The sequence below is a fragment of the Curcuma longa genome, chromosome 4 (genome assembly GCF_044706935.1).
Source record: "Curcuma longa cultivar G26 ecotype Majalengka, Jawa Barat chromosome 4, ITB_CL_G26_1.1, whole genome shotgun sequence".
Classification (NCBI taxonomy): Eukaryota; Viridiplantae; Streptophyta; class Magnoliopsida; order Zingiberales; family Zingiberaceae; genus Curcuma; species Curcuma longa.
This window is the reverse complement of record NC_133864.1, coordinates 5,047,297-5,075,292: the sequence shown is the minus strand read 5'-3', so window position 1 is coordinate 5,075,292 and position 27,996 is coordinate 5,047,297. Positions and strand designations below refer to the sequence as shown.

The following is a 27,996-nucleotide window of genomic DNA, read 5'->3' as shown; positions in this document are numbered from 1 at the left end:
TATCCAACTTGTTTTAGTTCTTCTTTTATTAGATCACATTGAAGAATATATGCAGTTCGAGCATTGACTTAAGCTTATTTTTTATGTTAGGAGTTCAACTTTCTATTTCAAGAAGTTCTCCGGATTCGATGATTGGCATCATGAAACCCTTTTTGATGATGATCCAAGTAGTGTCGATCTTCGTTTTCAAGAATCACTGTATTCATCCCTTCTAATAGATGAAGTCATTTCTGTTAAACAGTGGTAGGTCAGCGGTACTACAACCTTTTTTGATGGGCTATAATGTCTTGAAAAGATATGACTAAAAATTTCAAGATTTTTTGGGTCTTGGGTAAGTGATGCAATATAAATAAAATACTAAAAATTTAAAAGAAAAGAACAAAAAAAAATAAAAAAGGTTTGAAGGTGGTAAAATCAATTCAGAGCTTCTAAACTCTGATACCAATTGTAGGTTTGAGAAGACGATTGAGTGGGATGAATATCGTGCTTTTAAAAATAATATTTACTTGTCAAAACCTTTGAAAATTGGAAACACAACGGAAAATAAAAATAAAAGAACTCGAACGGTTACTTGGTTCATAGTCTAACGACTGCTACTTTAAGGTTTATGATTCCTTGGATCCGTTTCAATTAGGCAATACATTAAAATTCTCCTTTCAAAAAACTTTCAGCTCGACAATGAGAGAAACTTTATAAGACTTAAAGGATAGTAACAACTTTGCTAATCCCCTAATAGAATGAAATGCAATAATAAAATTTACTAACAACAAATGAGTAGATTTGGAGTAGGTTGTCGGAGATCATTCCAACGCAGTAGATGTGCAAAGCTGGCTCGAATAGACGAAAGAGTTGTATATGAAGAATTGAGAATTGATTACTGAGCTTCGGGTATCGAGTCTCTTTTATCACATTCGTTTGGTCGACTGATCATCATGTTCAATTGACTGATCATCACATTTCGTTAAGTCGGTGCTTAATTTATAGGTTTTCTAGTCGATTGAACCATCAGATCGATCTACTGAAATCGATCTTTCCTTGCTTTCTCTCATCCGAACAGATCAAACTCCGCGCAAATCACTTGATCGATCAACCGATCCTTCTAATCGATTGACTTATCCTCAAAATTTCCTTCGCAACTCAATCTCATCTTATCTGATCTTATGTTTCCATATAGGCTCGATAGACTAATCCTCTTGATCGGTCGACCGATCTATTGTTTCCTTTTGGACTTGGATCGTGATCTGATCGTGCTTGTCTTCTCCTAATTGGTTGACTGAACTTCCTTGTTCAGTCGATCGAACCCTAACTTTATTTTCTATAAAATAAAGTTAACACAATAGTAATAATAATGATAGTATATATATATATATATATATATATATATATGAATTATTTTGACAGTTAAATTAACTGATCTTGACTTAGAACTCCAAATTGATTTTTAAGTTGGACCATTGCCTAAGTGATTTGTCCCACATAGGACACGTCCTCACTGCTTTTGAATTTGAAAGGTCTCTCTAGGATAAATCTGATCTTAGTTCAGAACTGTCGATTCAACGATTCCTAGCAGGTCGACTCTTAACCTTAACTGTCTAAGACGGTTACGATCGTTGATTTATGGTTTGTCACGGTTCACCACTATTATTATATTAACAAAATTAAAATTATAAATTCATAAAAAAAAGTTTTTAAGTTACCTATCCTCTTAGGATATAGGAAAATTAAAGTTCACACACTTATAATTAGAGAATTGAAATTGAAAGCGATCGAGATTTCAAAATTAAAAAATAAGAATAGAGAAGATGATGTGAAAATGATGAAATAAATTATTTATTTATAGAGTTTAAAAAATAATAAATATTAAATAATAACTATTGGTAAAAAATATCAAATAAACTCAATCATTAAAAAAATAAGAAAACCTCCTCTCTCTCTCTCACTCTCAATCATCTAAATTGTTTTTACTCTTTCACTTTAACATAAATAAATTATTACAAAGTTGATAAAAATTATTCACTCTCTTACTTTTAATAAAATTATAAGAAAAAAAAGGAAATGTTTATCTAGAAGAGCTGAAGAATGAACCACGGCACCGTCTTCCATGTTTTTTCTGCCGATTCAAATTTCACTTCGCGACTCTCTTATTTAACCGCCACTTGCTTCGCTTCCATTGACGGCAAGCAAGCTACGAACTCCGTTCCGTCGTCCATGGCGACCACGCTGCCGTCGCCATCCTTCCCCTTCCGCTCCGTTCTCGAGTTGCAGAAACGAATAACTCCGCTCTTCCTTCGCCTCCATCCTCAGCTTGATTCGGTTTCCGAGGTCCGGTTTTTATGAAGTGTAAGCCTCCTTCGAAGCCATGGAGCCCAGCGAGATCGGCTGGCTGGGGAGCATGCGGCGGAGCAGCTCCGTGTGGAGGGGCGACGACGTGGTCTTCTCCCGGTCGTCAAGGGACGGGTGGGAGGACGGCGATGACGAGGAGGCGCTCGAGTGGGCGGCGCTGGAGAAGCTCCCCACCTTCGACCGCGTGCGCTTCGGCATCCTGGGGATCTCCGTCGACGAGGGCGACGGCAGCGACGGCGGCGGCAGCGGGAGGCTGCAGCAGGTTGAAGTCGAGAAGTTGGGGTTCAGGGAGCGGAGGGCCCTCGTCGAGCGCCTCGTCCGCGTCGCGGAGGAGGATAACGAGCGGTTCTTGCTCAAGCTCAGGGACCGCATCGACAGGTGCCACTGCGGCAGCTCCTCCTTCTCTTGCTTTCTGTTTTCTGATTTTTCCTTTTTTTTCCCCTTCAATGTTAGGGTTGGGCTTGATTTCCCCACTATCGAGGTGCGGTACGAGCACCTGAGCGTCGAGGCGAAGACTCATGTGGGCGACAGAGGCCTGCCAACCATTCTCAACTCTGCCATCGATGTGTTCGAGGTATAAAATAAAAGAAATATTGTAGAAAACAATCGAATTCAATTTCAGAGGAGAAGGGAGGTTGGACGCTTTATATTAGAATATTCTGATCATGGTTCTTCTTCATTTCAACGCATAAAAAGGATTTTGCGAATGTTTTGCGGGTACTTCCAAGTAGAAAGAGACCTTTGTCAATCCTTCATGATGTTAGTGGAATCATCAAACCACGCAGGTGCTTTTTTTTTTTGTCGACGACTCAACTTGATCTGCTCTGTATACTATTGAGAAAGAATCAGCAAAGAAAATCTCTTTCTAACATAAAATGATTGCCTTGAACTTTTTCAACAGGATGACTTTACTCTTGGGCCCTCCAGGGTCGGGAAAAACCACACTGTTGCTTGCATTGGCTGGAAAACTTAGTTCTGAACTCAAGGTAAAAGGAGGTTATATATGTATAAATGAGTTTCTCTCAATTTCATATTTGTACGTGGACCTTTGTTCACCCAACTCAGGATCTCTTTTGTTGGCTTATATATGTATATATGAGTTTGTATTCAATTTCATGTTTGTATGTGGACTTTTAGTCACCCAATTCAGGATATCCTTTGTTGGCTTTAAGTGAGTTCACTACCAAAAAAATTGCAGAGCTCTGGAAAAGTGACCTACAATGGCCATGAAATGCATGAATTTGTCCCTCAGCGAACAGCTGCATACATCAGCCAGTATGATCTCCATATCGGAGAGATGACTGTTCGCGAAACATTGGCTTTTTCTGCTAGATGCCAAGGAGTCGGTACTCGTTATGGTAGGGATTGGTAGATCCATTACTAAAGGTTCTTATCATTGTCCACTGCTAATTACTATAGTATGAAGTAATGGTAAATGATTTTTTGTTGTGAATAACTCAGAGATGTTAACATTGTTGTGAATAATTCTCAGAGATGTTAACTGAGTTGGCAAGGAGAGAGAAAGCTGCAAACATTAAGCCAGATCCGGACCTGGATGTTTTCATGAAGGTTAGACTTGTGATCTTTCCATGCATATTTTCGCAAACACCTATGTTATTGTAATTCAGATATAAATCGGTACAAACCCTACTCTATATTCATTGAACTTATAATTGCTTGCAGATGACATCTAACTCTGTTGTTTAATTGGCAGGCAGTTGCAATGAAAGGACAAGAAACTAACGTGATCACTGATTATGTACTGAAGGTAAATACTACACATTCGGAAATGTGTTAAGATATTTCTGTTTACATCAACTAATAAAATCTATTGATGAACAATTACTTAAACATGTTTGTGTTTGTTTGCTCTTCAAACTTGTTAGATACTGGGTTTGGAGGTTTGCGCTGATACCCTGGTGGGAGATGAAATGTTGCGAGGCATTTCTGGTGGGCAAAGGAAGCGTGTCACTACAGGTAGAACAAAGTATAGCTGTCATTGTTGGCTGAATATGTTTGGTGCCTCCTGTGTATGTCATAAGTTTCTTTATGTTCTGCTTGAGAACTCCAATATTGATTGACTCAGGTGAAATGCTTGTTGGACCTGCAAGAGCTTTATTCATGGATGAGATATCAACTGGTCTGGATAGTTCAACAACCTTCCAGATAGTAAACTGCCTCAGGCAGTCAATCCACCTTCTTGGAGGAACTGCTGTTATATCTCTGCTGCAGCCAGCACCAGAGACATATGACCTTTTTGACGACATCATTCTTCTATCTGATGGGCAAGTTGTGTATCAAGGCCCTCGAGAAAATGTGCTCGAATTCTTTGAATCTATGGGCTTTAAATGCCCAGAGAGGAAGGGTGTTGCGGACTTCCTACAAGAAGTAGGTTTACCATAAAATGGTTTAGTTCACTTGATTATTTATACTTATATCTAGTGTATGATAGTGATTCTTTATTTGGGTCGTAGGTAACGTCAAGGAAGGATCAGCAACAGTATTGGGCAAGCCATGATGAACCTTATACATATGTTCCAGTAAGAGGATTTTCTGAGGCATTCCAGTCATTTCATGTTGGTCGGGCTATTGTGGAGGAACTTCTTGTCCCATTTGATAGGAGTAAGAGCCACCCTGCTGCTCTTACAACTACAAGATACGGGGTCAGCAACAAGGAATTGTTACTAGCTAATATTGACAGAGAATTGTTGCTAATGAAGAGAAACTCATTTGTCTACATCTTCAGAGTGATTCAAGTGAGTTTGCTTTGCTTCAGTTTGATGATCATTATTTCTTTATTTACCACCTTTATTTGTCTACAGCTTACCATCATGGCAATGATTACAATGACAGTTTTCCTACGCACCAAAATGCCCCATGATTCTGTAGAAGGCGGTAATATATACATGGGAGCACTTTACTTTACAGTACTCGTGATCGTTTTTAATGGGTTCTCTGAACTCGCCATGACCATTTTAAAGATTCCTGTTTTCTTTAAACAAAGAGATCTCCTATTTTTTCCAACATGGTCATATACAATACCAACATGGATTCTTAAGATTCCCATTGCATTTATTGAAGTTGCAGTGTGGGTTTTCACGTCTTACTACGTCATTGGATTTGATCCGAAGGTTGAAAGGTAAGAAGCACTTCAAAGAGATTCTCTTATGAGTAAATCCATTGTAGACTTATCAAATTAATGTATCTAAAATGTCTCTGATTAGACTGTTCAAGCAATATCTTCTGTTACTAGCAGTAAGCCAAATGGCATCTGGACTCTTCCGTTTCGTTGGTGCAGCAGGTAGGAATATGATTGTTGCAAATACCTTTGGATCCTTTGCAATGCTCATCCTTCTTGTGATGGGTGGTTTCATACTTTCACGAGGTGAGTGATGAAACCTTGATCTACCTATTATGAGACATATAACTACGCTTGTACATTGCCTTCATGGCGTATAGAAATGTAAAATCAATTGGTTATGTCATATAGATGAGAGAACTGAAAAAAAGCCTATTTTACAGAGCAAGTTAAAAAATGGTGGATTTGGGGTTATTGGATCTCGCCCATAATGTACTCGCAAAATGCAATATCAACAAATGAATTCTTAGGGCAGAGCTGGAGTCAGGTGAGGACACTTCTTTTGTATACATGAAAGCCTTATTTTCCTGAGAACATTTAGTTTAACTGATATGATCTATGTTTTATGGCAGATACTCCCTCAAAGGACAGAGCCACTAGGAGTTATTGTATTAAAGTCACATGGAGTATTTTCTGAAGCAAGATGGTATTGGATCGGCTTTGCAGCCTTAGTTGGTTATGTAATTCTATTTAATTTTCTTTTTACCATGGCTCTCACTTATCTAAAACGTGAGTTTCCCTCAACTGTTCACAAGTGTTAGTAAAAGGCCTGAACTAAGAGATGAATTTTGATCAACCATCTTTCATTGTCAGCATTTGGGAAGTCTCAGCCACCTCTTTCTGAAGAATTGTTAAGGGAAAAAACTGCCAACCTAACTGGACAAGTGTCAGAACAATCATCCCAAGGAAGAAAAAAATCTATTGGCCAATCTTCTTTGAAGAGTAAGTTTCTAGACACATTCTAAGCTTGCTTGGTAATTTTCTTGACAATCTTCGCAAGAGGAAATTTGATGTCTAGGTTCCCGAATTGCAGCTCTTCAACAGAACAAGAGGGGAATGGTCCTCCCATTCACTCCACTTTCTATTGCCTTCGATAATATACAATATTCTGTGGACATGCCACAGGTATATTTACTCTGACAGTAGTTTGAAAACTCTATTGTGTTGGACAAGCCTTGACATATTTGTTAAAACCTTAGGAAATGAAAGCTCAAGGTGTAGTAGAAGACCGTTTGGTACTCCTAAAGGGAGTATGTGGATCATTCAGGCCAGGAGTTCTTACAGCTCTAATGGGTGTAAGTGGAGCTGGCAAAACAACACTCATGGATGTATTGGCTGGGAGAAAAACTGGCGGATGTATCGAAGGAAGCATTAGCATAAATGGATTCCCAAAAAAGCAGGAAACTTTTGCTCGTATATCAGGATACTGTGAGCAGAATGACATTCACTCTCCCCATGTGACGGTTTATGAGTCTCTTGTCTACTCCGCGTGGCTTCGGTTGTCTAATGATGTTGATTCTGCAACAAGGACGGTTAGTCCTAGACTAAACAGACCAAACTCCAGATGCTTGATCTTACAGATGTTTTTATCTTTTTTTTCTGTACTTGTTCCACTTAAAGGCTAACTGAATGTGGATTCTTGCAGATGTTTGTGGAAGAGGTGATGGACCTTGTAGAACTGGCATCGCTGAGAAATGCACTTGTCGGATTGCCAGGAGTTGATGGATTGTCGACTGAGCAACGAAAGCGGCTCACTATTGCTGTGGAACTTGTTGCCAACCCATCAATTATATTCGTGGACGAACCAACTTCTGGGCTCGATGCAAGAGCTGCAGCTATTGTTATGAGAACTGTAAGGAACACTGTGGATACTGGAAGGACTGTGGTGTGTACTATTCACCAGCCTAGCATTGACATATTTGAAGCCTTTGATGAGGTGAGAAATTTCTTTAATAAAATTAATTTTTTAACTTTTGCACATTTCTGTGCTAATGTATATGTGTGCTTTCTACCTTATTGCAGCTCTTCCTATTGAAGCGAGGTGGTGAAGAAATATATGTCGGTCCGCTTGGTCGCCATTCGTGCCATCTGATAAGTTACTTTGAGGTAATAGGCATACTTATTTTGATAGAGATTCTCTTTGTTGAAACATCTAACAATTGTTTTCTGATTCCTTCCAAGGGAATTGATGGTGTTAGCAAGATAAAGGATGGTTATAATCCTGCAACTTGGATGTTGGAAGTGACCACACAAGCCCAAGAAAATATATTGGGTGTTAATTTCAGTGAATTGTACAAGAACTCAGAGTTGTATCAGTGAGTTCCCTGCTTCTTATTATGTTCTCAATTTCTTATTCTTAGTTCATCTTCTGTAAATTCATTTTGCAATATGATATATAGGAGAAACAGGAGTCTGATAAAGGAGCTAAGCAAACCTCTCCCTGGTTCAAGTGATCTCTTTTTTCCGACGCAGTTCTCTCAGTCTTTCATTGTGCAGTGCATAGCGTGCCTATGGAAACAACACTTATCGTATTGGAGGAATCCTCCATACACTGCAGTGAGGATTTTCTTCACAACAGTGATAGCCTTGATGTTCGGAACTATATTCTGGGACCTTGGCACCAGAAGGTATATATCCTTTGAGGAATTCTGGTAGAACACCCACAAACTTGCTTATTCTCTGACATAATGGTCATTAGCTTTGACAAAACTTAAAATTTCAGGTCTAGGCAACAAGATTTGTTTAACGCGATGGGTTCAATGTATGCCGCAGTTATATTTATAGGGGTACAGAATGCTTCATCTGTTCAGCCAGTTGTGGCCATTGAACGAACAGTCTTTTACAGGGAAAGAGCTGCAGGGATGTATTCGGCTTTGCCATATGCCTTCGGACAAGTAAGTGTTGTCAAATGAATTTGACTAAAATTCCAGGCAACAAACTGCATTTGTTCTCTAATTTTATGTTTTCCTTCATAGGTTGCAATTGAAGTTCCTTATGTTTTGGTTCAAGCTTTGATATATGGTGTAATAGTGTATGCGATGATCGGATTCGAGTGGACTGTTGCTAAATTCTTCTGGTACTTGTTCTTCATGTACTTCACATTCCTTTACTTCACTTTTTATGGAATGATGGCTGTGGGCTTGACTCCCAACAACAACATTGCGTCCATTGTATCTTCTGCCTTCTATGGAATATGGAATCTCTTCTCTGGATTCATCATTCCTCGCACTGTAAGTTCTGAACTTCAATTGATCAGTCCTTTGCATATTTCGAACTGGAGGGCATCGACTCAATCACATTGCTTCCTTTTTTTTCACAGCAAATTCCAGTGTGGTGGAGATGGTATTACTGGCTATGTCCCATTGCTTGGACACTGTATGGATTGGTCACGTCCCAGTTCGGAGACGTAGAAGAGAAACTCGAAGATGGTCCGACTGTGGCAGAGTTTGTCAGGAGTTACTTCGGGTTCCACCGCAGCTTCCTGGGGGTTGTAGCTTTGGTGATCGTCGTATTTCCTGTGTTTTTTGCATTCCTCTTTGGATTTTCGATAAAGATGCTCAACTTTCAGAGAAGGTGATCACTTCATTTCTGAGGATCAAGAACAACATGGAGACCGTAGGATAGGAAACATGCTCTCTCCTAGCACCATGAAGTATATAACTACCTAGCTGGTACAGGGCAAATGCTTCACCTTTTCATTTAGGTTGGTTGTATTTTGCATTGGAAAATCTCCATTTTATCTATCTTTTTATTTGTAAGAAATGAGGAATTATACAATACTTTTTAGTCCCGTGACGGTTGACAAAGCCTACTAGGGGCAAAGTTTGAGGTTGCTATTTAAAATTATTAAAAAAATAATATTGTGATGAAATTATTACAAGTTTAAATTCTAAATAAAATGGATATTAATTTCAGAGTGACAATTTAAACAAGTCGGGCGCTGGCGTCCGGCGGCGCTGGAGAAGACGGGCGCCATGTCATGTTCATCTCTGCGCCCAGCCAGCGCTGTCCGCTCTGTGGCGGCAAAGACTCACGCGCGTCTCCTCAAATCTGGCAACAATGCCGACGTCGTCGGCTGGAACAAAATCCTGACGGCGTACTCCGCCGCAGGCAGCGGCCCGCCGGACGCCCGCAAGCTGTTCGACGAAATGCCCCAACGCGACGTTGTCTCGTGGAACGCCCTCGTCGCTGCCCATGTCGCCTCCGGATCGCACCGCCAAGCGTGGGCTGTGTTCCAGAGCATGCTCTCCGCCGGCCTCCGCTTCAACCAGTACACCCTCTCGAGCCTCCTCAAGTCCGCCGCCCGCGCCGCCGAGATCGAGCTCGGCCGCCAGCTTCATGCCTCGACTACCAAGTCGGGCTTCGACCGCGACGTCTTCGTTGGCAGCGCCCTGCTCGACGTGTACGCCAAGTGCCTCAGGATGCGAGATGCTGTTATGGTGTTCGAGCAAATGCCAGAGCCGAACGCCGTGACGTGGAGCGCGGTGATCGCCGGCCACGCGAGGGTTGGAGACGCCGATGCAGCCCTCAGAGCCTTGCGGCAGATGGAGAGAGCCGGCTTCAAGCTCGAGGAGGCCACGTTCGCCGGGCTCTTGACGTCCCTCGACGCGCCATCTTATCACGAATCCGCGCGCCAAGTGCACGCCAAGATAGTAAAATTCGGGGAAGCCATGGGCATCAACGCCTACAATGCCGCCATCACAGCGTACTCGCAGTGCGGTGCTGTGGAAGACTCGAGGAAGATCTTCGACAAGATGGAGAATCCCAAGGATTTGGTGTCGTGGAACTCTCTGCTTGCAGCCTATGCTTGCCACGGCTTGGCCAAGGACGCAATGGATCTCTTCGTCACGATGCAGAAGGTGGGAATCGAGCAAGACATGTACACATTCACCAGCGCCATCAGCGCTTGCTTCGAACAGGGGAACTCCGGCGAGGGGCGGGCGTTGCACGCGCTGGTGATCAAGCGGGGCTTCGACGCCACCGTGAACGTCTCGAACGCCCTCATCGCAATGTATGGGAAGCCCGGGGCAGGCGACACGATGGAGGACGCCTGGAAGGCCTTCGAGTTCATGGAGCTGAAGGACTCAATCTCATGGAACACGCTTCTCACCGGGCTTTCTCAGAATGGGCGCAGCGAGGAGAGCTTGAGGCTGTTCGCTCTCATGATGAAATCGGAGACCATGGAGATCGATCACTATGCATTCTCGGCCGCGTTGAGATCCTGCGCCGATTTGGCGGTCCTCCAATTGGGCCAGCAGATTCATAGACACGTCCTGCGGCGGGGCTTCGCGGCCAATGAGTTCGCCGGAAGTGCCTTAATCTTCATGTACGCCAAGTGCGGCATCCTCGACGATGCCCACAAGGCGTTCGATGAAACGCTCAACAGCAGCCCCGTGGCATGGAACTCCATGATCTTCGGGTACGCGCAACACGGGCAAGGCCGCGTCGCACTCAGCTTGTTTTCGAAGATGCACGAGTCAGGGGTCGAGCCCGACCATATCACGTTCGTCGGCTTGCTCACCGCATGCAGCCACAGTGGTCTAGTCGAAGAAGGAACCGAGTTCTTGCAGTCGATGCAACCCGTGTTTGGAGTCGCGCTAAGGATGGAGCACTATGCGTGTGGGGTTGATCTCTTTGGACGAGCCGGGCAGCTTGATGAAGCAATGAAGTTGGTCGAGTCAATGCCATTTGAGCCCGATGAGATGGTTTGGTTGACACTGCTAGGCGCGTGTAGAGTCCGCGGGGATTTGAAATTGGCTAGCCATGTGGCTGGGCATTTGCTTGTGTCGGAGCCTAAACATCACTCGACGTATGTGCTCCTATCGCACATGTATTCAGGGGCCGGGATGTGGAATGACAGGACTACAATGCAGAGAACGATGAGGAGTAGAGGGTTGAGTAAAGTCCCAGGTTGGAGTTGGGTAGAGATCATGAATCAGGTGCATTGTTTCAATGCGGAAGATAGGTCGCACCCTCAAGTCGAAAAGATCTATGAGATGCTAGAAATTTTAACGGAGATGATCGCGACCGTTTCTACATTAGATACCGAAGTTTTCGAATTCAAATCCATATGCCCCCCAACAAGAAACTTTTGCACATCTCTTTTTCGAATGTGATTCTTGTTCGATCGTATCTTTGTTTGGAAAAAAGGAAAAGGTTATGGCCATTGAACCAACTGTCTTTCTTATGAAAGAGTCGCAAACATATATACCTTTGGACAAGGAAGTGTTTTCGAATCGAAAGTGATCAAAGGGATCGATTTGGATTAAGTTCTCATTGATAATTAAATATGAAAATATATTTTCCTTTTTCCTGTTATTATGGTTAGTAAAACAAATCAAGCAAAATAAATTAAAATTAAATTAACAATTTTATTTCGCTATTGAGTTTCAATTTGAACATATACAAATTGGTAAAATCCAAATTAAACCACTGCATTTTTAAAAAAATATAAAAATTAGTATGTTAATTATTATATTTAGGTTGACATGTCAATCATTCTGTTTAAGTTAATTATAATTTAGGTTGAATTATATATTATCTCATTGCATTTAATATCATCGATTTAAATTTTATATGCATTTTACTTATTAAAAATTTAATTTGTATTAGTTTATTTTTTCTGTATTAATTTGTTATGTACCTTAAAATATAATCTATAATCATTAATTTAATTTGCTTTATATAATTTTTGGAGGTTATTCCAAATTTTTTTAAAAAAATAAATTTAGAAAGGGCATATGGAAAAAAAATGAAAATTTTACATTTATGGGAAAAAGGGTTTTCGAAGGCATGAAAAAGACATGGTATTATTATTATTATATATATAGAGAGAGAGAATTAATTGGCCGCCGCCATTCATCTCTAGCCATGGCTGATCTTCGTATGGATACCGATATCGTTGCCGGCGGGAGGGAGGAAGATAAAGGTGATCAACTCCTTCCCTACGATCTCTTGCTCGAGATCTTCTCTTACCTTCCGGCCAAGATGATCCTGCAACTCCAACTCCTCTCCAGGCCTTTCCGCCGCCTCGCCGCGGACCGCAACTTCCGCCTGCTGCAATCTCAACGCAACCTCGCCGCCTCCGGCGTCATCATCTTCGACCCCTTCGATGGGAAATTAGATTTGTTTCTACTAAACCACGCAGCGGGCTTTCCCCCGTTCTTGGTCCCGTTCCTCGAGGTTGTCCTCGACGTTGCTCACCTCCTCGTTTCCTCTCGCGGCCTCCTCTTTTACCGTCATCGCGTCGGCAATAACTTCTTGGTCGTGAACCCCGCCTGCAACGATACGAGGATGATCCCTGCCCCGCCGGAAGGATTCTGCCCGATGCTGTACAAAGGCTTGGCCGTGAAGTTCCTCGACGACGACGACCACCTCAAGTGCAAATATCAACTCGTGCACCTACGGACCACGAGTGCATCGTCCAGCCTGTACCAGCTCTGCCTCTACGACTCGGCCGTCGGAGAATGGATCGTCGACGACCGGCAGGTCGACTTGGGAACGCCCTACCTAAAAATGAGCAATCTCGTGGTGTTTAAGGGCTCCATCTTCATCGCCTCCAGCTTCTCATCTCGCGTCGCCGCCATCGACACCTCCACGAGGCTCGTCGACTTCTTGCAGATGCCTGACTCCGTCTCGCCGGGAGACAGGATCAAGGTGGCGGTTTGGGACGAGGCCTCCGGAGAGAGATCATGGTTGTGCCTGGTGCATTACAACAACCGTTCCGGCAAATTCACACTGTGGAGGTGGTTGAAGGGATCGATATGGGTTAAGTTCAGCGAGGTGGTAGTCGGCCGGCGATGTGGAAACAAAATGTACGGTTTCACCCTCTGCGACGGTGGAACGATGAACGGAATGCTCCTAATTTTCGACAACACCAATCAAGCATATTCCTACTCCTTCAAATTGCAGCAGTTTACCGAGTTGGAGACGAAGACAGGAATTTACTGTCTCCGGTTCTTGGCCTACTCTAATTCTCTTCAGCCATGCTGAAGTAATTATTGCATTGTATTTAATAATATTATTAATAATAACAATTTAGGTGTCCCTTCTAGAGATCCTAAATGAGTTTTTGTAATCTAAAACCTCATAAATCTCATATCCACGAGCTTTATTTTTATTTAACTTTTTTATTTCACAAATCTCTCCAAAAATCTTATTTAAATTCTCTTATTTATTCACTATTTTACCTGCATCTGGAGCTAATATTATCAATTTTATTTGTATCAATCATAAAATTATTACTATATGATCTAAAGGGCCATTTGGCTCATAATTATCATTGATAATCTTGATTATTTATTAAGATTATCAACTATAATTTTATTTAATTTATTTATGATCGATTTCATCATTACATCAGTAAATGAGTTATAATCTGAAAATATGATCTCTTATTTTAAAGGTTAATGAAATTTTTTATCAGGATTAATCTTCGATTTTAAAATTGAATTAATTAAAATGTATCAATCTTATTATAAATAAATTAATTAATTTAATAAGTTTTAATTTAAAAACTTATAAATTTAAAAGAGATAATTTATTTTAAATTTAAAAAAAATAAAATTAATGAATTATATTTATTAATTTAATAAATTATTTTAATGAACTATTTTATTAAAATATATAAAAATTTACTTAAAATTTTAAAAAATAAAATTAATAAATTATATTTATTAATTTAATAAATTATTTTATTAAATTATACAAAAATTTATTTAAAATTAAAAAAATAAAATTAACTAATTATATTTATTAATTTAATGAATTATTTTATTAAATAATTGTTTTAACTAATTCTTTTATATATTAAAATAAAATTAAAGAATTATATTTATTAATTTAATAAATTATTTTATTAATATTTATTTTAAATTTAAAAAATTATAAAATAAATTATATTTATTATATATATGTTATTAATTTATTATCATCAATAATACTATTATTTTAATTTAATTTATTCTAAAAATAAATTAAATTGAGGATAATATTATAAATATTAAATTGATTATGTTTTATTTCCTCTACATGAATAAATTGAATAAAATAATATTAGATTATATTTTATATCTAATAATTATATAATTAAAATTATGTATAATAACTTAAATCTAATGTACCCCTAATAATTATGGATTAAAATCATAAAAATAAAATATTATAATACAGAATAAAATAGCATATAATAAGTGAACTTCATGCAACTATTCTTTATGGAAAAATGGGTTTTCGAAGGTTTTTGAACACTGCAAAAATAATCATATTTAACCACCAAATTTTCGATCGTTAAATCCGATTAACAACAAAAAAAAAAATCATAAAAAATTTCGTCGTAATTCGATTTAACATTTAAAATTAAATTCGGTCGCTAATTAACGATCGAATTTAAATTCGATCGCTATATTTTGAATTCGGTTGATATAGATTTAGTGATCGACTTTGAATTCGGTCGTTAAAATTAGCAATCGAAATCTTTAAATCAAATTCGATCGCTAGACTTAGCGACTGATTTTGGATTTGATCGCTAAAATTAGCGATTGAAATCAGATTCGATCATTAAAATTATTGACTAATTTTTAATTCGTTTGCTAATTAGCGATTGAATGTTAAAAAAGTTGTTAAAAGGGTTGCAAATTAGCGACCGATTTTACGTTCCGTCTTTAATATTAACAACTGATTATGTATTCAGTCACTAAAATTAATGATGAAATTTGAAAATCAATCATTAAATTTAACGACCGATTATGAATTCGATCGCTAACACCGTCGTTAATATAAAAAATTTATCAATATCTCTTGATTATATTTATATACAATCAATATCAAAGTTCTTTCTCATCCATCCACATTTAAAATGCATATCACAAATTTATTATATATAACCAATATTTAAATGATAAAAAATTAATTTTTATTGAAAGATAAATTTTTTCATACATAAAATTATAACAGGAATAATTTTTGAAATGAAAAGATTAAATAAAAAATCTCTAGCAAAATAAAACAATAATAAACAACAACCACAACAACTTCACAGAGAAGCAACAACATGAAACTGTACCTTGTCAGCTCCTCAATTGAAGCATCATTAAATGAGATTTGAAGAGATTGAGTTGCCTCACCTTCTGTTACTTTATCTTCGAGCACTCGAGGATTGTTGAATGCTGGATCTTCATTTATGTTCAATTGCTTTCTTACTGCAAGACTCGAGATGGAGCTTAGGGTTTGTATCATGATTCTCATCAGATGGATCTACATTTTTGCTCAGCTCTTTTTTCTTCCTAATAGAATAAAAGATGATGATTGTGTTACTTTCAAAAGGCTACAATAGAATTTCTCAAGCCAAGGAGGATAAGGAATTAAATCATGCTGAGAAAATTATAGGATAACTTTAAACACAGCCAAAGGGTTAACTATGTTTTTCACTTGCCCTTCAATATGTACAAAATTTTCAAACCCATAGAACAGCAGAGATGCATATGAATGAAAAATCAGAAAAAGGAAGCAAGAGCAGAAAAGAAAATAAAAAATCTTAGCAACCAAAATGACACACATAATTAGGAACTTAGACATTAGTGGATGGCAAAAGGAGGAGAATTTAGCATCTAGTTAATATGTATATATCAGACAACAACATTACCCACCTTCCACCATTGTGTTATTTGCAATTACGTACAAAGGATTTATTCTCTTTTATCAATCTGAATCATGCTCTAGTTTATAAGAAATCCATTCCATTGTGATATCATAACCAGTCTTCAACTGAGAATATATAGAATAACAAGGAAACCTGAAGTTATAACAGCAGCTCACAATGCAAGTCTTAGCATATATAGGTTAGTTAATCTCCTTCTATTTCTATGATTTAATCACATTATTCCCAGTTTGCATTATGGATCATTCTTTTTTTAAAAAATATATATATAACAATTATTAAAGAATTGTACTACCTCATAAAAATTTTGATTGGGAGTTTGGTTCCTTCGAAGGATGCATGGAAAAAGACATGGTCTATCAATGTTTTTAGAATAAAATTTTCATTTAAAATCCAAAAAAAATTTAATCGGATTGAATTATTATGATTATGATTATTATTATTATATATATATATATATAATAAAAGATGAAAGTGATCAACTCCGTACGATCTCTTGCTCGAGATCTTCTCTTACCTTCCGGCCAAGATGATCATGCAACTCCAACTACTCTCTAGGCCTTTCCGCCACCTCGCCGCTGACTGCAGCTTCCGCCTGCTGCAATCTCAACGCAACACGCAACCTCTCCGCCTCCAGCGATCATCTTTGACCCCTTCGATGGGACCTCAAGTGCAAATATCAACTCGTGTACCTACGGTTATGAATTTTATTCGTGGACATGGACTTATAGTTGTGGTTGTGTGTTTTGTTCAGATTTCCGATGTTTCTGCTTCAAATATTTTTTATATGTTGCAGACTTATCAATTCATGTATTAGTTGAGTAGTTGTGGCCGTGTAGGCCTTATATCTTGTTTGTGATGGATCTGTGTGTTTGCTTGTTGGCTTTTTATATACATGTATTCAGGAAAATTGTCATAGTTACAAGGGCGAACATGACACTGATGGTGATCGGTCCGGTTTCATAGAAAATTTTCATCGACCACCAGCGTAAATCAGGAAGCGCACGTAACGACCAACCTAGACGCTCAACATCTTTTGATTGTGTTCTAGATTTGGAAGAAAATTCCTGCAAATACGCCGTAGTTGAGATCGAACCGCAGGTGTCTGGGTGACAACCTAGATATCCTACCACCGCAACACCATTACCTCGAGGACAGGAGGATTAGAGAATGACTATATATGAAATAGGAGATATCTATCTATTGACGAATGTTATGTATTTTTCGGCAATTCTTCGTAGGAGGTCAAATTTTGACTAAAATATCTTAAATTAATTATTTTATTTAAAAAGGTGTTTTGATCTATTTTTTACTTTATTGATATAATAAATTATTCTCTCCTCCTATTAATTATCTTATCGGGCATAACCCAATTGCCCCTGGCTCAAGTATAGTTTGATTGTAATTAACTTAAATTGAATCAGCACTAGCCCAACCTAATTTGAGTCCAGTGATACTGTCCTAATTTAATAGTTTTTGGGCAGAGTAGGCATTTCAATTATTTTGGAACATAATAACTGCACCTCTATTTATTTGTATAATAAGAAAAATAAATATATCATGTATCAAAATGGGCATGATGAGATGATAAATGACTGAGTGGGATAATCATGCAATGAGGGTTTGATTTCCTAGAACATATTAAACACCGCGGTGCTCGAACTATTCATGATGTTGGGCCACCACGTCAAGGCTCACTGCACTTCTAAGATTTATCTAGTGGTTAGTATATGGGATCAGACCATCCACCTCCAGAATTAATCAGATCGTAAGAATTAGATACCTGTATTAACAAAAAAGATAGGTAAAATAAATATATCGATCATGTATTGAAATGTATAGTTGTAGTCTTCTTGATTAAACTATATTTGATATAATATCAGATAGATTGATATACAAACTTACACATTCATTAAAATTCTCTCAAAATATTCAGTTGTCCTTATATATATATATATATATATATATATATATATAATTCTATTTTATATGCATTTACTATATTACATGAGCATATTTGTATGAATTTCTAATTTTTATATTCTTTTCATCTTTTTAATTTGGATGATTGCTATTTGTACTTTTTATTGATAGGAATTGAAAATTTGATTTGGAGCATAATTATAAATGAAAAGATCAAGGGCAACATGATGCAACATGATATACAACCTACTCATGGCCCATGCCATGATTGTGTACCATCTTAGAGGCAGAATGAGCATCAGAGCAACATATCAAAGGTCAAACATGGCACATGAGCTAGCCGTGTCACTTGTCACGGGTGTGTCCCATGATATGGATTCAATGAGGACACTCTAGCATGTACCATGACCTTGCCATGGTGTCTACCATAGTTGTGGCGTTTCACGTTGGCTTCTCCCTTATTTTTAGGAAAATGTATTAGTCTCTCTTTGATTTTAGATAATTTGTTAGTATCCCCTTGATTTTAAGAAATTTGTTAGCCTCCCCTTGATTTTAAAGAATATGTCAAAGGTTCCAAAACTATAAAAGGAGACAAGAGACGACAATTTAGAGGCATATGATGATTTGGGGATTTTCCCAATCCTGTGACAGAGGATCGAGGAGGGGATTGCATTGAGGACAAGAAGCTACGATGTCAATGATCGATATTTCTAAGTAGTTTTCTTTATTATAGGATTAGGGAGTAATGTGATGTTAAATTGATAATTATGATTTCTCTCTTTTATCTATGATATAGATTCTTGATTCAATCTAGTATTCTTCATGTATTTGCGTATTGTTTGCATGATTAAAGTTTAAGATAGTGCTTCCTTTAAGAATGACCGGGGGCAAACCTTGATCTAGCTCATATCTAGCATTTAAGATATGTTGTATTTGATAAAGATTAGGGGAAGAACTTAACAATGAACTCAAATCTCAGATCTATATATTGCACTTAAAGGTTTAAGTGCGAAAGTAATTTAAACTCTCTTGAGATTTACATGGGATGTCATAGAGCGTAAAGGATTAACCTGATTCGGTCTCATGAAGTAAGGGATAACAGTCCAAGGGATGGTGGAGCATCATCGTGATAGAAACCTCCTTGATAAAGCAATCTCGCTAATATGACTACAAGAAAGTAGGGGTCATGTTTGGACAAATACATCTATGGTTTTCTTTCTTTTCTTGTTCCCATAGACACATCGATTACCTTAGAACCAAGGACGAATCTAGAAATTAGAGTAGGTAGGGTTTGACTTAATATACTGAATTATATATTATTATCCATATATATATATAATAATAATAATAAGCCATTTACACTATACCATTCAACAAAGTTGTGCCCTACGAGATTTTGAAATATAAAATTCATTTATAATATATAGAATCTACATCTATATCTTTGGTTAAATCTCATTCAATATAGAGTGTCAAACAATCTTCAAGAAAATCATCCTCCATTTTATTGCGAAGTAACATCTTCACATGTTTCATTGCTGAAAACACTCGCTCAGTAGTGGTGGTAGAAACAAATAACGTCAACACAAAATGAATCAATCTGGTCAACATAACATAAACCTTTGATCACCCTTTCTCAGAATTTTATGTACTAAGTCAAAAATGAACACAAATTCAAAGTTGGTCATAATTCTGTAACACCATATCCTTATGGTGCTTCCTAGTCTGTGCATGTGATCCAAATCCACCATCTTTCCCCTTTTAATCCAAGTCCTTTTGCCATTTACTTTTGGTCTTCTTCACAACCTCACAAGTCTTCTTCATTGGGTCACATCACGAAGGGAATCCTTGGTTGTTTGTCGTCCAATTCCTCTCCTTGTGTTTCTTTCATGTGTACTTTTATCCAATTATTCATCTTAAATGATGATCTGGGCAAAGAAAATGTCTAGTTCTCGTTTTTTGTCCAACAAAAGATCAAACTATATATGCTATTCATGCCCAATGAAAATGTCTTGTTCTCATTTTGTTACGTCCAACAACGTATTACGCTGAGATGTGTTATCATCTTTCTACTACAACCCTCAGGGGGTGTTTGGTTGGGGGTTATCATTGATAACCTTGGTTATCTGTCCAAGGTTATCGTTGATAACCTTGTTTGGTTCAGGATATGATTGATTCTCAAGTAATACAACATTACCGCCACATCAGCAAATGAGTTATAATCCGTTAATGTGATTACCTTGGCAGCCTAAGGTTTTTTACGATTCCTGAGGTTAACGAAATTTTTTCCATGATTACCCTCCGATTTTAAAACTAAGTTAATTAAAAGGTACTATAAAATATAAATAAAATCAAATTATTTAATTCAATAAATTTTAATTTAAATATTTATAAATTTTAAAAAATTTTATTTTAAATTTTAAAAAATAAAATTAATGAATTATATTTATTAATTTAATGAATTATATTTATTAATTTAATGAATTATTTTATTAAAATAATTGTTTTAATAAATTATTTTATTAAAAATATATTTTTTTAAATTAAAAAAATAAAATTAACAAATTATATTTATTAATTTAATAAATTATTTTATTAAAATAATTATTTATAATGAATTATTTTATTAAAATAAAATTATCATATTATCTTTATTAATTTAATAAATTATTTTATTAAAATAATCATTTTAATAAATTATTTTATTAAAAGAAATATAAATTTATTTTAAATTTAAAAATATAAAATTAAGGAATTATATTTATTAACGTAATGAATTATTTTATTAAAATAATTATTTTAATAAATTATTTTATTAATATATAAATTTATTTTAAAATTAAAAAAATACAATTAACAAATTATATTTATTATTTTAATAATTTTTTTATTAAAATAATTATTTTTAATGAATTATTTTATTAAAATAAAATTAACAAATTATACTTATTAATTTAATAAATTATATTAAAATATAATTAAATGAAGGGTAATATAGTAAATATAAAACTGGTTATGTTTTATTCCCTCCAAATAAATAAAGTAAACCAAACAACATTAGGTTATGTTTTATGCCCCATAACCTTGGTTATGTGATTACCTAGTAATCATATAACCAAGATTATATATCATAACTTGAACCAAACGCACCCTCAGGTGTTTTCATTCTCTCTCATATCCTATTGTGTGTTGTTATATCCGCCACTTTATAGAGAAGTCCATTCATGGATGGATCTAGGAATTAGAGTTGGGTGACTTGAACAGTTGAACTTAAGGAGGTGGGCTGGACTTTGAGTGTCGAAGGGGTGAGCTTTAGTGGACTAAGTAAAAAACTTACCTAGGTAATAAAAATTGGGTTGGGCTAGAGCCCAAGACAACCTTGCTTATGATCCGTCTCTGCTTAGAACAACTCTCTTCGAGCAAATCTATCATTGAGGCAAGAGAAAGAATCACAACCAAATTGTTAGTGATTTATCGTAATAAAATAAAAATCCTAGAATTGTCTCAAGATTCATTTTTTTCATCTTTTATTCAGTTTTCTTAGTTTTACTTTATTCTTTTTCACAACAAATTCTCTCATTCTATTCGTTTATATAGTCTACTTTGTTTGTAAACTAGTACTCAAAATCATAGTCCTAGAGGATGATAATTTATTACTTGATGACATCAATCGACTTGCGGAATCGAACACCATCCCTCTCTAAAATACTATGATTCTTAGTCATCCACACATGGTGTATCGTAGATATCATGACTAGGTGATTAGTTTTAGTCAAGACCCTAATCCCTTGATAATGATGTTCAAAGACTTAGAAAATCTACCTATAGGTGGACAATCTCCCTCGATAATGTTTTAGTCATCCTTTGATCCTCCTCCACAGCTCCTCAATAGATGGACATTTAAAAAATACATGCTCTTGTATATCCTCGATCTATCCACAAAAGTTTACAATTTATCTTCAAAATAGTCTGACTAATAGCTCATGGGAAGTTGCCTCTGTTCCAACATCCAAAGGACAACTATATAACTTGTTGTAAGTAATTCATACATTTGTATATGAAAATTAAAAAAAATATATTAATTTATCATAAATTATAAAAAAAATTAAGTAGAATATTGATATTTTATTTAAAAAAATTTTTTGAAACAAATTATTATAATTTTTTAAAAAAGATCTTGCTCATCTAAAAGTAAATATATTTTGGTAAAATTTAAATTCAGCAAGGTCTTAACCTACCCTAATTTATTTTGCTAGTGGAAGTCCTTGATAAGGAACGAGGATTTCAGTTTTATCTATGTTAATTATAGTTTAGGTTGAATTATAATATGCCTATTATTCTACCTCACGAGGATTTAAATTTTTTTTATATTTAATATTATAATCTAATTGTTAAATATTAAAAATAAAATTTTAAATAATTGAATCATAAATTTTAAAAAATCAATAAAAAATTAAAAAAATTTAGACGTACAAGAATGGACAATCCCCCGCGCATGCATTCAACCTAGTTTAGAAATTAAATTTAGTTTGAAAATTATTTTCTGATGTTAATCCAAAATTATCTTTGAAAATTTAATTTTTCCGTTGAGAAAAATACGATCAATTCCAAATCAAAAATAAATTTTGATCCGTTGAGAAAAAAATTACAAAAAAAAAACTAATTTAGTATGTTTAGGAATCTATATATATTAGGATTGGTCGCCGCCGCCCTGCATCGCCGGTTATGGCTACCGATATTGTCGCCGGACAAAGGGGAAAAATATGAAGGTGAACTTCTTCCCCACGATCTCTTGCTCGAGATCTTCTCTTACCTCCCGGCCAAGAAGATCCTGCAACTCCAGCTCCTCTCCAAGTCTTTCCGCCGCCTCGCCGCTGACCCCCGCTTCCGCCTACTGCAATCTCAACGCAACCTCGCCGCCTCCGGCGTCTTCATCTACGACCCCTTCGATGGGAGATTAGATCTCTTCCTACTAAACCATGCAGCGGGCTTTCCCCTTCCCCAGTTCTTGGTCCGGTTCCTCCAGGTCGTCTTCAACGATGCTCTCCTCATCGTTTCCTCTCGCGGCCTCCTCTTTTACCGTCACCGCGGCGGCGATAATTTCTTGGTCGTGAACCCCGCCTGCAACGATGTGAGGATGATCCCTGCCCCGCCAGAAGGATGCAGCGATATGCCGTACAAAGGCTTGGCCGTGAAGTTCCTCGACGACGACGACCACCTCAAGTGCAAATATCAACTCGTGTACCTACGGACCACGAATGCATGGTCCAGCCTGTACCAGCTCTGCCTCTACGACTCGGCCGTTGGAGAATGGATCGTCGACGACTGGCAGGTCGACTTGGGATCGCCCTTCCTAAATTTGAGAAATCTCGTGGTGTTTAAGGGCTCCGTCTTCGTCGCCTCGAACTTGTCATCTCGTGTCGCCGCCATCGACACCTCCACGAAGCTCGTCGACTTCTTGCAGGTGCCTGACTCCGTCTCGCAGGGAGACGGGCTGATCAACATGGCGGTTTGTGACGAGGCCTCCGGAGAGAGATCATGGTTGTGCCTTGTGTATTACAACAACCTCTCCGGTAAATTCACACTGTGGAGGTGGTTGAAGGGATCGATATGGGTTAAGTTCAGCGAGGTGGTAGTCGATGGCCTGCGATGTGGAAACGAAGAGGACGATTTCACCCTCTGCGACGGTGGAACGATGAACGGATTGCTTCTATTTTTAAACACTAACGGCAATCAAGCATATCGCTACTCCTTCAATTTGCAGCAGTTTATCAAGTTAGAGACGAAGACAGGAATTTTCTGCCGCCGGTTCTTGGCCTACTCTAATTCTCTTCGGCCATGCTGAAGTAATTATATTGCATTGTATTTAATAATATTATTAATAATTAATAACAATTTAGGTGTCCCTTTATTTAACTTTTTTTTTATTTCACAAATCTCATATCCACGAGCTTTTTTATTTCACAAATCTCTCCATATTAGTCTGAATTTGAATTTGAATTTGAATTCTCTTATTTATTCACTTACGCATTTTACCATGCATCTGGAGCTAATATTATCAATTTTATTTGTGTCAATGATAAAATTATTACTATATAATCTAAGGGGTAATTTTATTTGTATCAATGAAAAATTGAAAAATTAAAAAAAAATTATATTTATTAATTTCAATAAATTATTTTATAAAAATAATTATTTTAATAAATTATTTTTTTTAGATAAAAATTAATTATTTTATTAAAAAAATATAAATTTATTTTAAAATTTAAAAAATTATAAATAAATTATATTTATTTTTTATATATTATCAATTTATTATCATCATTAATATTATTAATTTATTTTAAAAATAAATTAAATTGAGAATAATATAATAAATATTAAATTATTTATATTTTAGTCTCTCCACGTACATAAATTGAACTAAATAATATTATATTATATTTTATACCTGATAATATAATCAAAATTATATATGATAACTGAAACCAAACACACCTTATAATTATGAATTCAAATCATAAAAAGAATAAGGTAACATATAATAAATTCTTTCATCATCTCTTCTTTAATAAAAGATGGGAATCTGTCATCCCAGCGGTCTCATACGATCGGTTCTATAATTATTTATGAAAAAGTAAATCAAAAAATTATAATTAATTACGACGGAAGAGAACAGTGACTCAGTTTCGCATAATCTTTCCATCACCTCATTGCATAGTAATGTGAATTAACTTCATGCAACTATTCTTTATCTAGTTTACATTATTAAACAATTTAATTTTTGTTGTTTTATTTTCCTATATTTGTTTTGGTACCTTAACTTTATTTTTTTTTCGACACAAATTTGATTTTCTTTATCTATGCAAATTATTTTCAATCCAAATTAGCGATTAAGTTGAAATTATTTTTGGATATTTAAGACGAAATCTTGATATTTATGAAAAACCCCTAAATCCTAAAATACAAATTAGTAGGTTAATTATTATAATTTTCTATAAAATAAAAAACTATTAGAAAGTAGTGCACTTGGATTTTCAGTTAATCAATTATGTATTACAGATTTGGAACTTCATCCTTGCATCTATTGGGTCAACCGTAGGTTGGTAGGTGCTAGGTAAGGGTTGGGGATTTGTTCGAACATGATACAACGACGATGTCTCGGAGTAGTAGCACTTTAAATTTTGAGACCAGTGAACTTTTTCGTAGGCTTTTTGGAAACTGAATGCACAAGATGAGATTAATGCTCAAAGAATGAGTAGAATTGATGAGTTCGATGAAATTTCGAGCATGTTGTGACCCTTCAAATCACCCATTTATCATGGGGTGTCGAATCTGGATCCAATGATCCATTGGATTTGATCGTGACTCTGCACGAGTCCAACGCTCATTGCGCGCGACTCTTCAAATCAAGTGCAAAGTGCGCCAACAAAATGCCCATAGTGCACGTGCAAGTGGCGGTCGGGCCACATACTCACAGGTGCAAGCACCTGCTCGCCCATGAGAAGAGAGCACATGCATGAGTTTTTGTATTAACTCCATTAATACAACATCATTAATAAGGAAATGAAACTCATCAATAATTTTTTGGACTATTTTCCATCCATTTTCTTATATAATATTAATTAGCAAATAATGTTATTTGAGCTGATTTTAAATAATTAATTTCTCACTCATCCTTAATCGGTTTATAATAAATTAATAGTGTAGATCTATCTACTCGAAACATAGATTTCGATTTTCATCAATTGATAGCACTACGTTTTTTTCACAAAACTATATTGGTTTTTTTTAAGATCCCAATATCTAATAATAAGGAACGAGGATTTAAATTTTATTTATGTTAATTATAGTTTAGGTTGAATTATATTATTGGATAGAATTGAACCGTATCAATTTTAATTATAATCGGCCTCTTATTCTCCCTCACGAGCATTTAAATATTTTTATTTTAAAATTTTTTATACTTAATATTATAATCCAATTCTTAAATATTAAAAATAAAATTATAAATAATTAAATTATAAAATTTAAAAAATCAATAAAAAAAGTTAAAAAATTTAGACGACGTACAAGAATGGGCAGTCGCACAACATAACTATTATATATAAATTAAAATTTTTAATTTGTATTATTTTATTTTCTGTATCTGTTTTGTAGTTTAGAAATTAAAGTTAGTTTGGAAATTATTTTCTGATATTAATCCAAAATTATTTTTAAAAATTTAATTTATTGGTTGACAAAAATACGATCAATTCCAAATCAAAAAACTATACAAAAAAAAAAAAAACTTTAGTATGGTTAGGAATCTATATATATTTTAGGGTTGGCCGCCGCCGCCATGCATCCCCGGTTATGGCTACCGATATTGTAAAAAGGGGAAAATATGAAGGTGAACTTCTTCCCCACGATCTCTTGCTCGAGATCTTCTCTTACCTTCCGGCCAAGAAGATCGTGCAACTCCAGCTCCTATCCAAGTCTTTCCGCCGCCTCGCCGCCGACCTCTGCTTCCGCCTACTGCAATCCCGACGCAATGTCGGCGCCTCCGGAGTCTTCGTCGACAAAAGCTGGGAGCACCAATCAGACTTCAACCTTCTAAACCCCATGGCCGGATTTTCTCCGTTCATGCTGTCGTTCCTCGAGCTCGCCGTCCCCAATTTCGCCGAGCTCGTCGTTTCCTCCCGCGGCCTCCTCTTCTACCGTTATCACAAAGACGACGGCGGCTTCTTCGTCGTGAACCCCGCCTGCAACGAAGTGCGGATGATTCCTGCCCCGCCGGACAAATGTGCAAAAAGGCTTGGAGAGGGTTGGCCGTGAAGTTCGTCGACGACGACGACCACCTCAAGTGCAAGTATCAACTCGTGTGCCTGCTCACGGAAAAACATTATCGCTCCAACGTGTACCAGTTCTGCTTCTACGACTCGGCGGCCGGAGAGTGGATCGTCGAGGACAAGCAAGTCGACCTGGCGCCGCAGTGCAAGTTGAAGCTGAGCAATCTCGTGGTGTTCGAGAACTCCGTCTTCGGCTCCTCCATCTCCACATCTTGCGTCGTCGCCATCGACACCTCCACGATGCTCGTCGACTTCTTGGCGGCGCCCGACTCCGTCGCGCCGGACGACCCGACCAGGTTGGCGGTTTGGGAGGAGGCAGGGAAGAGGCCGTGGCTGTGCCTGGTGCATTACGACAGGCGCTCCCGCAAATTCACACTGTGGAGGTGGTTAAAGGGATCGATGTGGGTTAACTTCGACGAGGCGGTGGCTGATCGCCAGCGATATGGGGAAAGACTGTACGGTTTCTACCTCTGCGACGGTGGAATAACGAACGGAATGCTTCTATTTTTCAACGGCGACAACTATCAAACATATGCCTACTCCTTCAAGAGGCGACAGTTTTGGCTGTTGGAGACGAAGAAAAGACTTCCCTACCGCAAGTTCTTCGCCTACTCTAATTCTCTTCAGCCATGTTGAAGTAATTATTGGATTATATTTAATATTATCAATTTTATTTGTATATATAATTAGACGAAGAATTACTGCTGTGTAATTTAATAATTAACGGTCTTAGATCAAATCGTGAAAAAAAGAAATCTCATGTAGAATAAGATTGCTTAATTATAGCACAAGAGTGCCAATACGCATTGAATGAATCTGAAAAATAATGATTTGAAATGAAATTTAAATTCAAGTTCGACTCAAATTGTTTAAACTTTAATTCAAATCGATAATGATACATGATATCATGAGTTATAAAGCATATATAGAGGCATTGTTCTCGGGGCAATGGTGTTGCAATAGGACATCCAGATTATCACCCAGACACTTGGTACCTTAACTTTATTTTTTTGGCACAAATTTGATTTTCTTTATCTATGCAAATTATTTTCAATCCAAATTAGCGATTAAGTTGAAATTATTTTTGGATATTTAAGAGGAAA

The 27,996-nt window shown here is 36.8% G+C and overlaps 4 protein-coding genes and 1 pseudogene across 5 annotated transcripts; all 5 read left to right on the top strand.

Moving 5' to 3' along the window:
- Nucleotides 1-2,359: 2,359 nt before the first annotated feature.
- Nucleotides 2,360-9,116, top strand: LOC141827487 (ABC transporter G family member 36-like). 2 transcript variants are annotated; one of them, XM_074714747.1, is made up of 24 exons: nt 2,360-2,721; nt 2,797-2,917; nt 3,040-3,128; nt 3,245-3,329; nt 3,542-3,701; nt 3,836-3,912; nt 4,058-4,111; nt 4,230-4,320; nt 4,430-4,731; nt 4,818-5,099; nt 5,166-5,482; nt 5,568-5,728; nt 5,866-5,969; nt 6,055-6,211; nt 6,296-6,424; nt 6,501-6,607; nt 6,682-7,014; nt 7,128-7,418; nt 7,505-7,588; nt 7,664-7,797; nt 7,882-8,109; nt 8,205-8,376; nt 8,458-8,712; nt 8,802-9,116. In XM_074714747.1, exons 1-24 carry the CDS (start codon nt 2,360-2,362, stop codon nt 9,057-9,059), a joined length of 4,353 nt encoding a protein of 1,450 aa, XP_074570848.1. In that variant the 3' UTR covers nt 9,060-9,116. The 2 variants fall into 2 exon arrangements, with proteins under 2 accessions (XP_074570848.1, XP_074570849.1); XM_074714748.1 differs by having other exon boundaries at nt 5,866-5,986; nt 6,069-6,211; nt 6,516-6,607.
- A 325-nt stretch (nt 9,117-9,441) lies between these two features.
- Nucleotides 9,442-11,642, top strand: LOC141828599 (putative pentatricopeptide repeat-containing protein At3g25970). The gene has a single exon (XM_074716052.1). It carries the CDS (start codon nt 9,457-9,459, stop codon nt 11,596-11,598), a length of 2,142 nt encoding a protein of 713 aa, XP_074572153.1. The 5' UTR covers nt 9,442-9,456; the 3' UTR covers nt 11,599-11,642.
- A 710-nt stretch (nt 11,643-12,352) lies between these two features.
- Nucleotides 12,353-13,474, top strand: LOC141826959 (uncharacterized). Its single transcript, XM_074714268.1, has one exon. The coding sequence runs from the start codon at nt 12,353-12,355 to the stop codon at nt 13,472-13,474; it is 1,122 nt and encodes a 373-aa protein (XP_074570369.1).
- Nucleotides 13,475-22,731: 9,257 nt separating this feature from the next.
- Nucleotides 22,732-23,907, top strand: LOC141826958 (uncharacterized). The gene has a single exon (XM_074714267.1). The coding sequence runs from the start codon at nt 22,732-22,734 to the stop codon at nt 23,905-23,907; it is 1,176 nt and encodes a 391-aa protein (XP_074570368.1).
- Nucleotides 23,908-26,417: 2,510 nt separating this feature from the next.
- On the top strand, nt 26,418-27,529 carry LOC141826957 (F-box protein At5g49610-like; annotated as a pseudogene).
- The last annotated feature ends 467 nt before the right edge of the window (nt 27,530-27,996 follow it).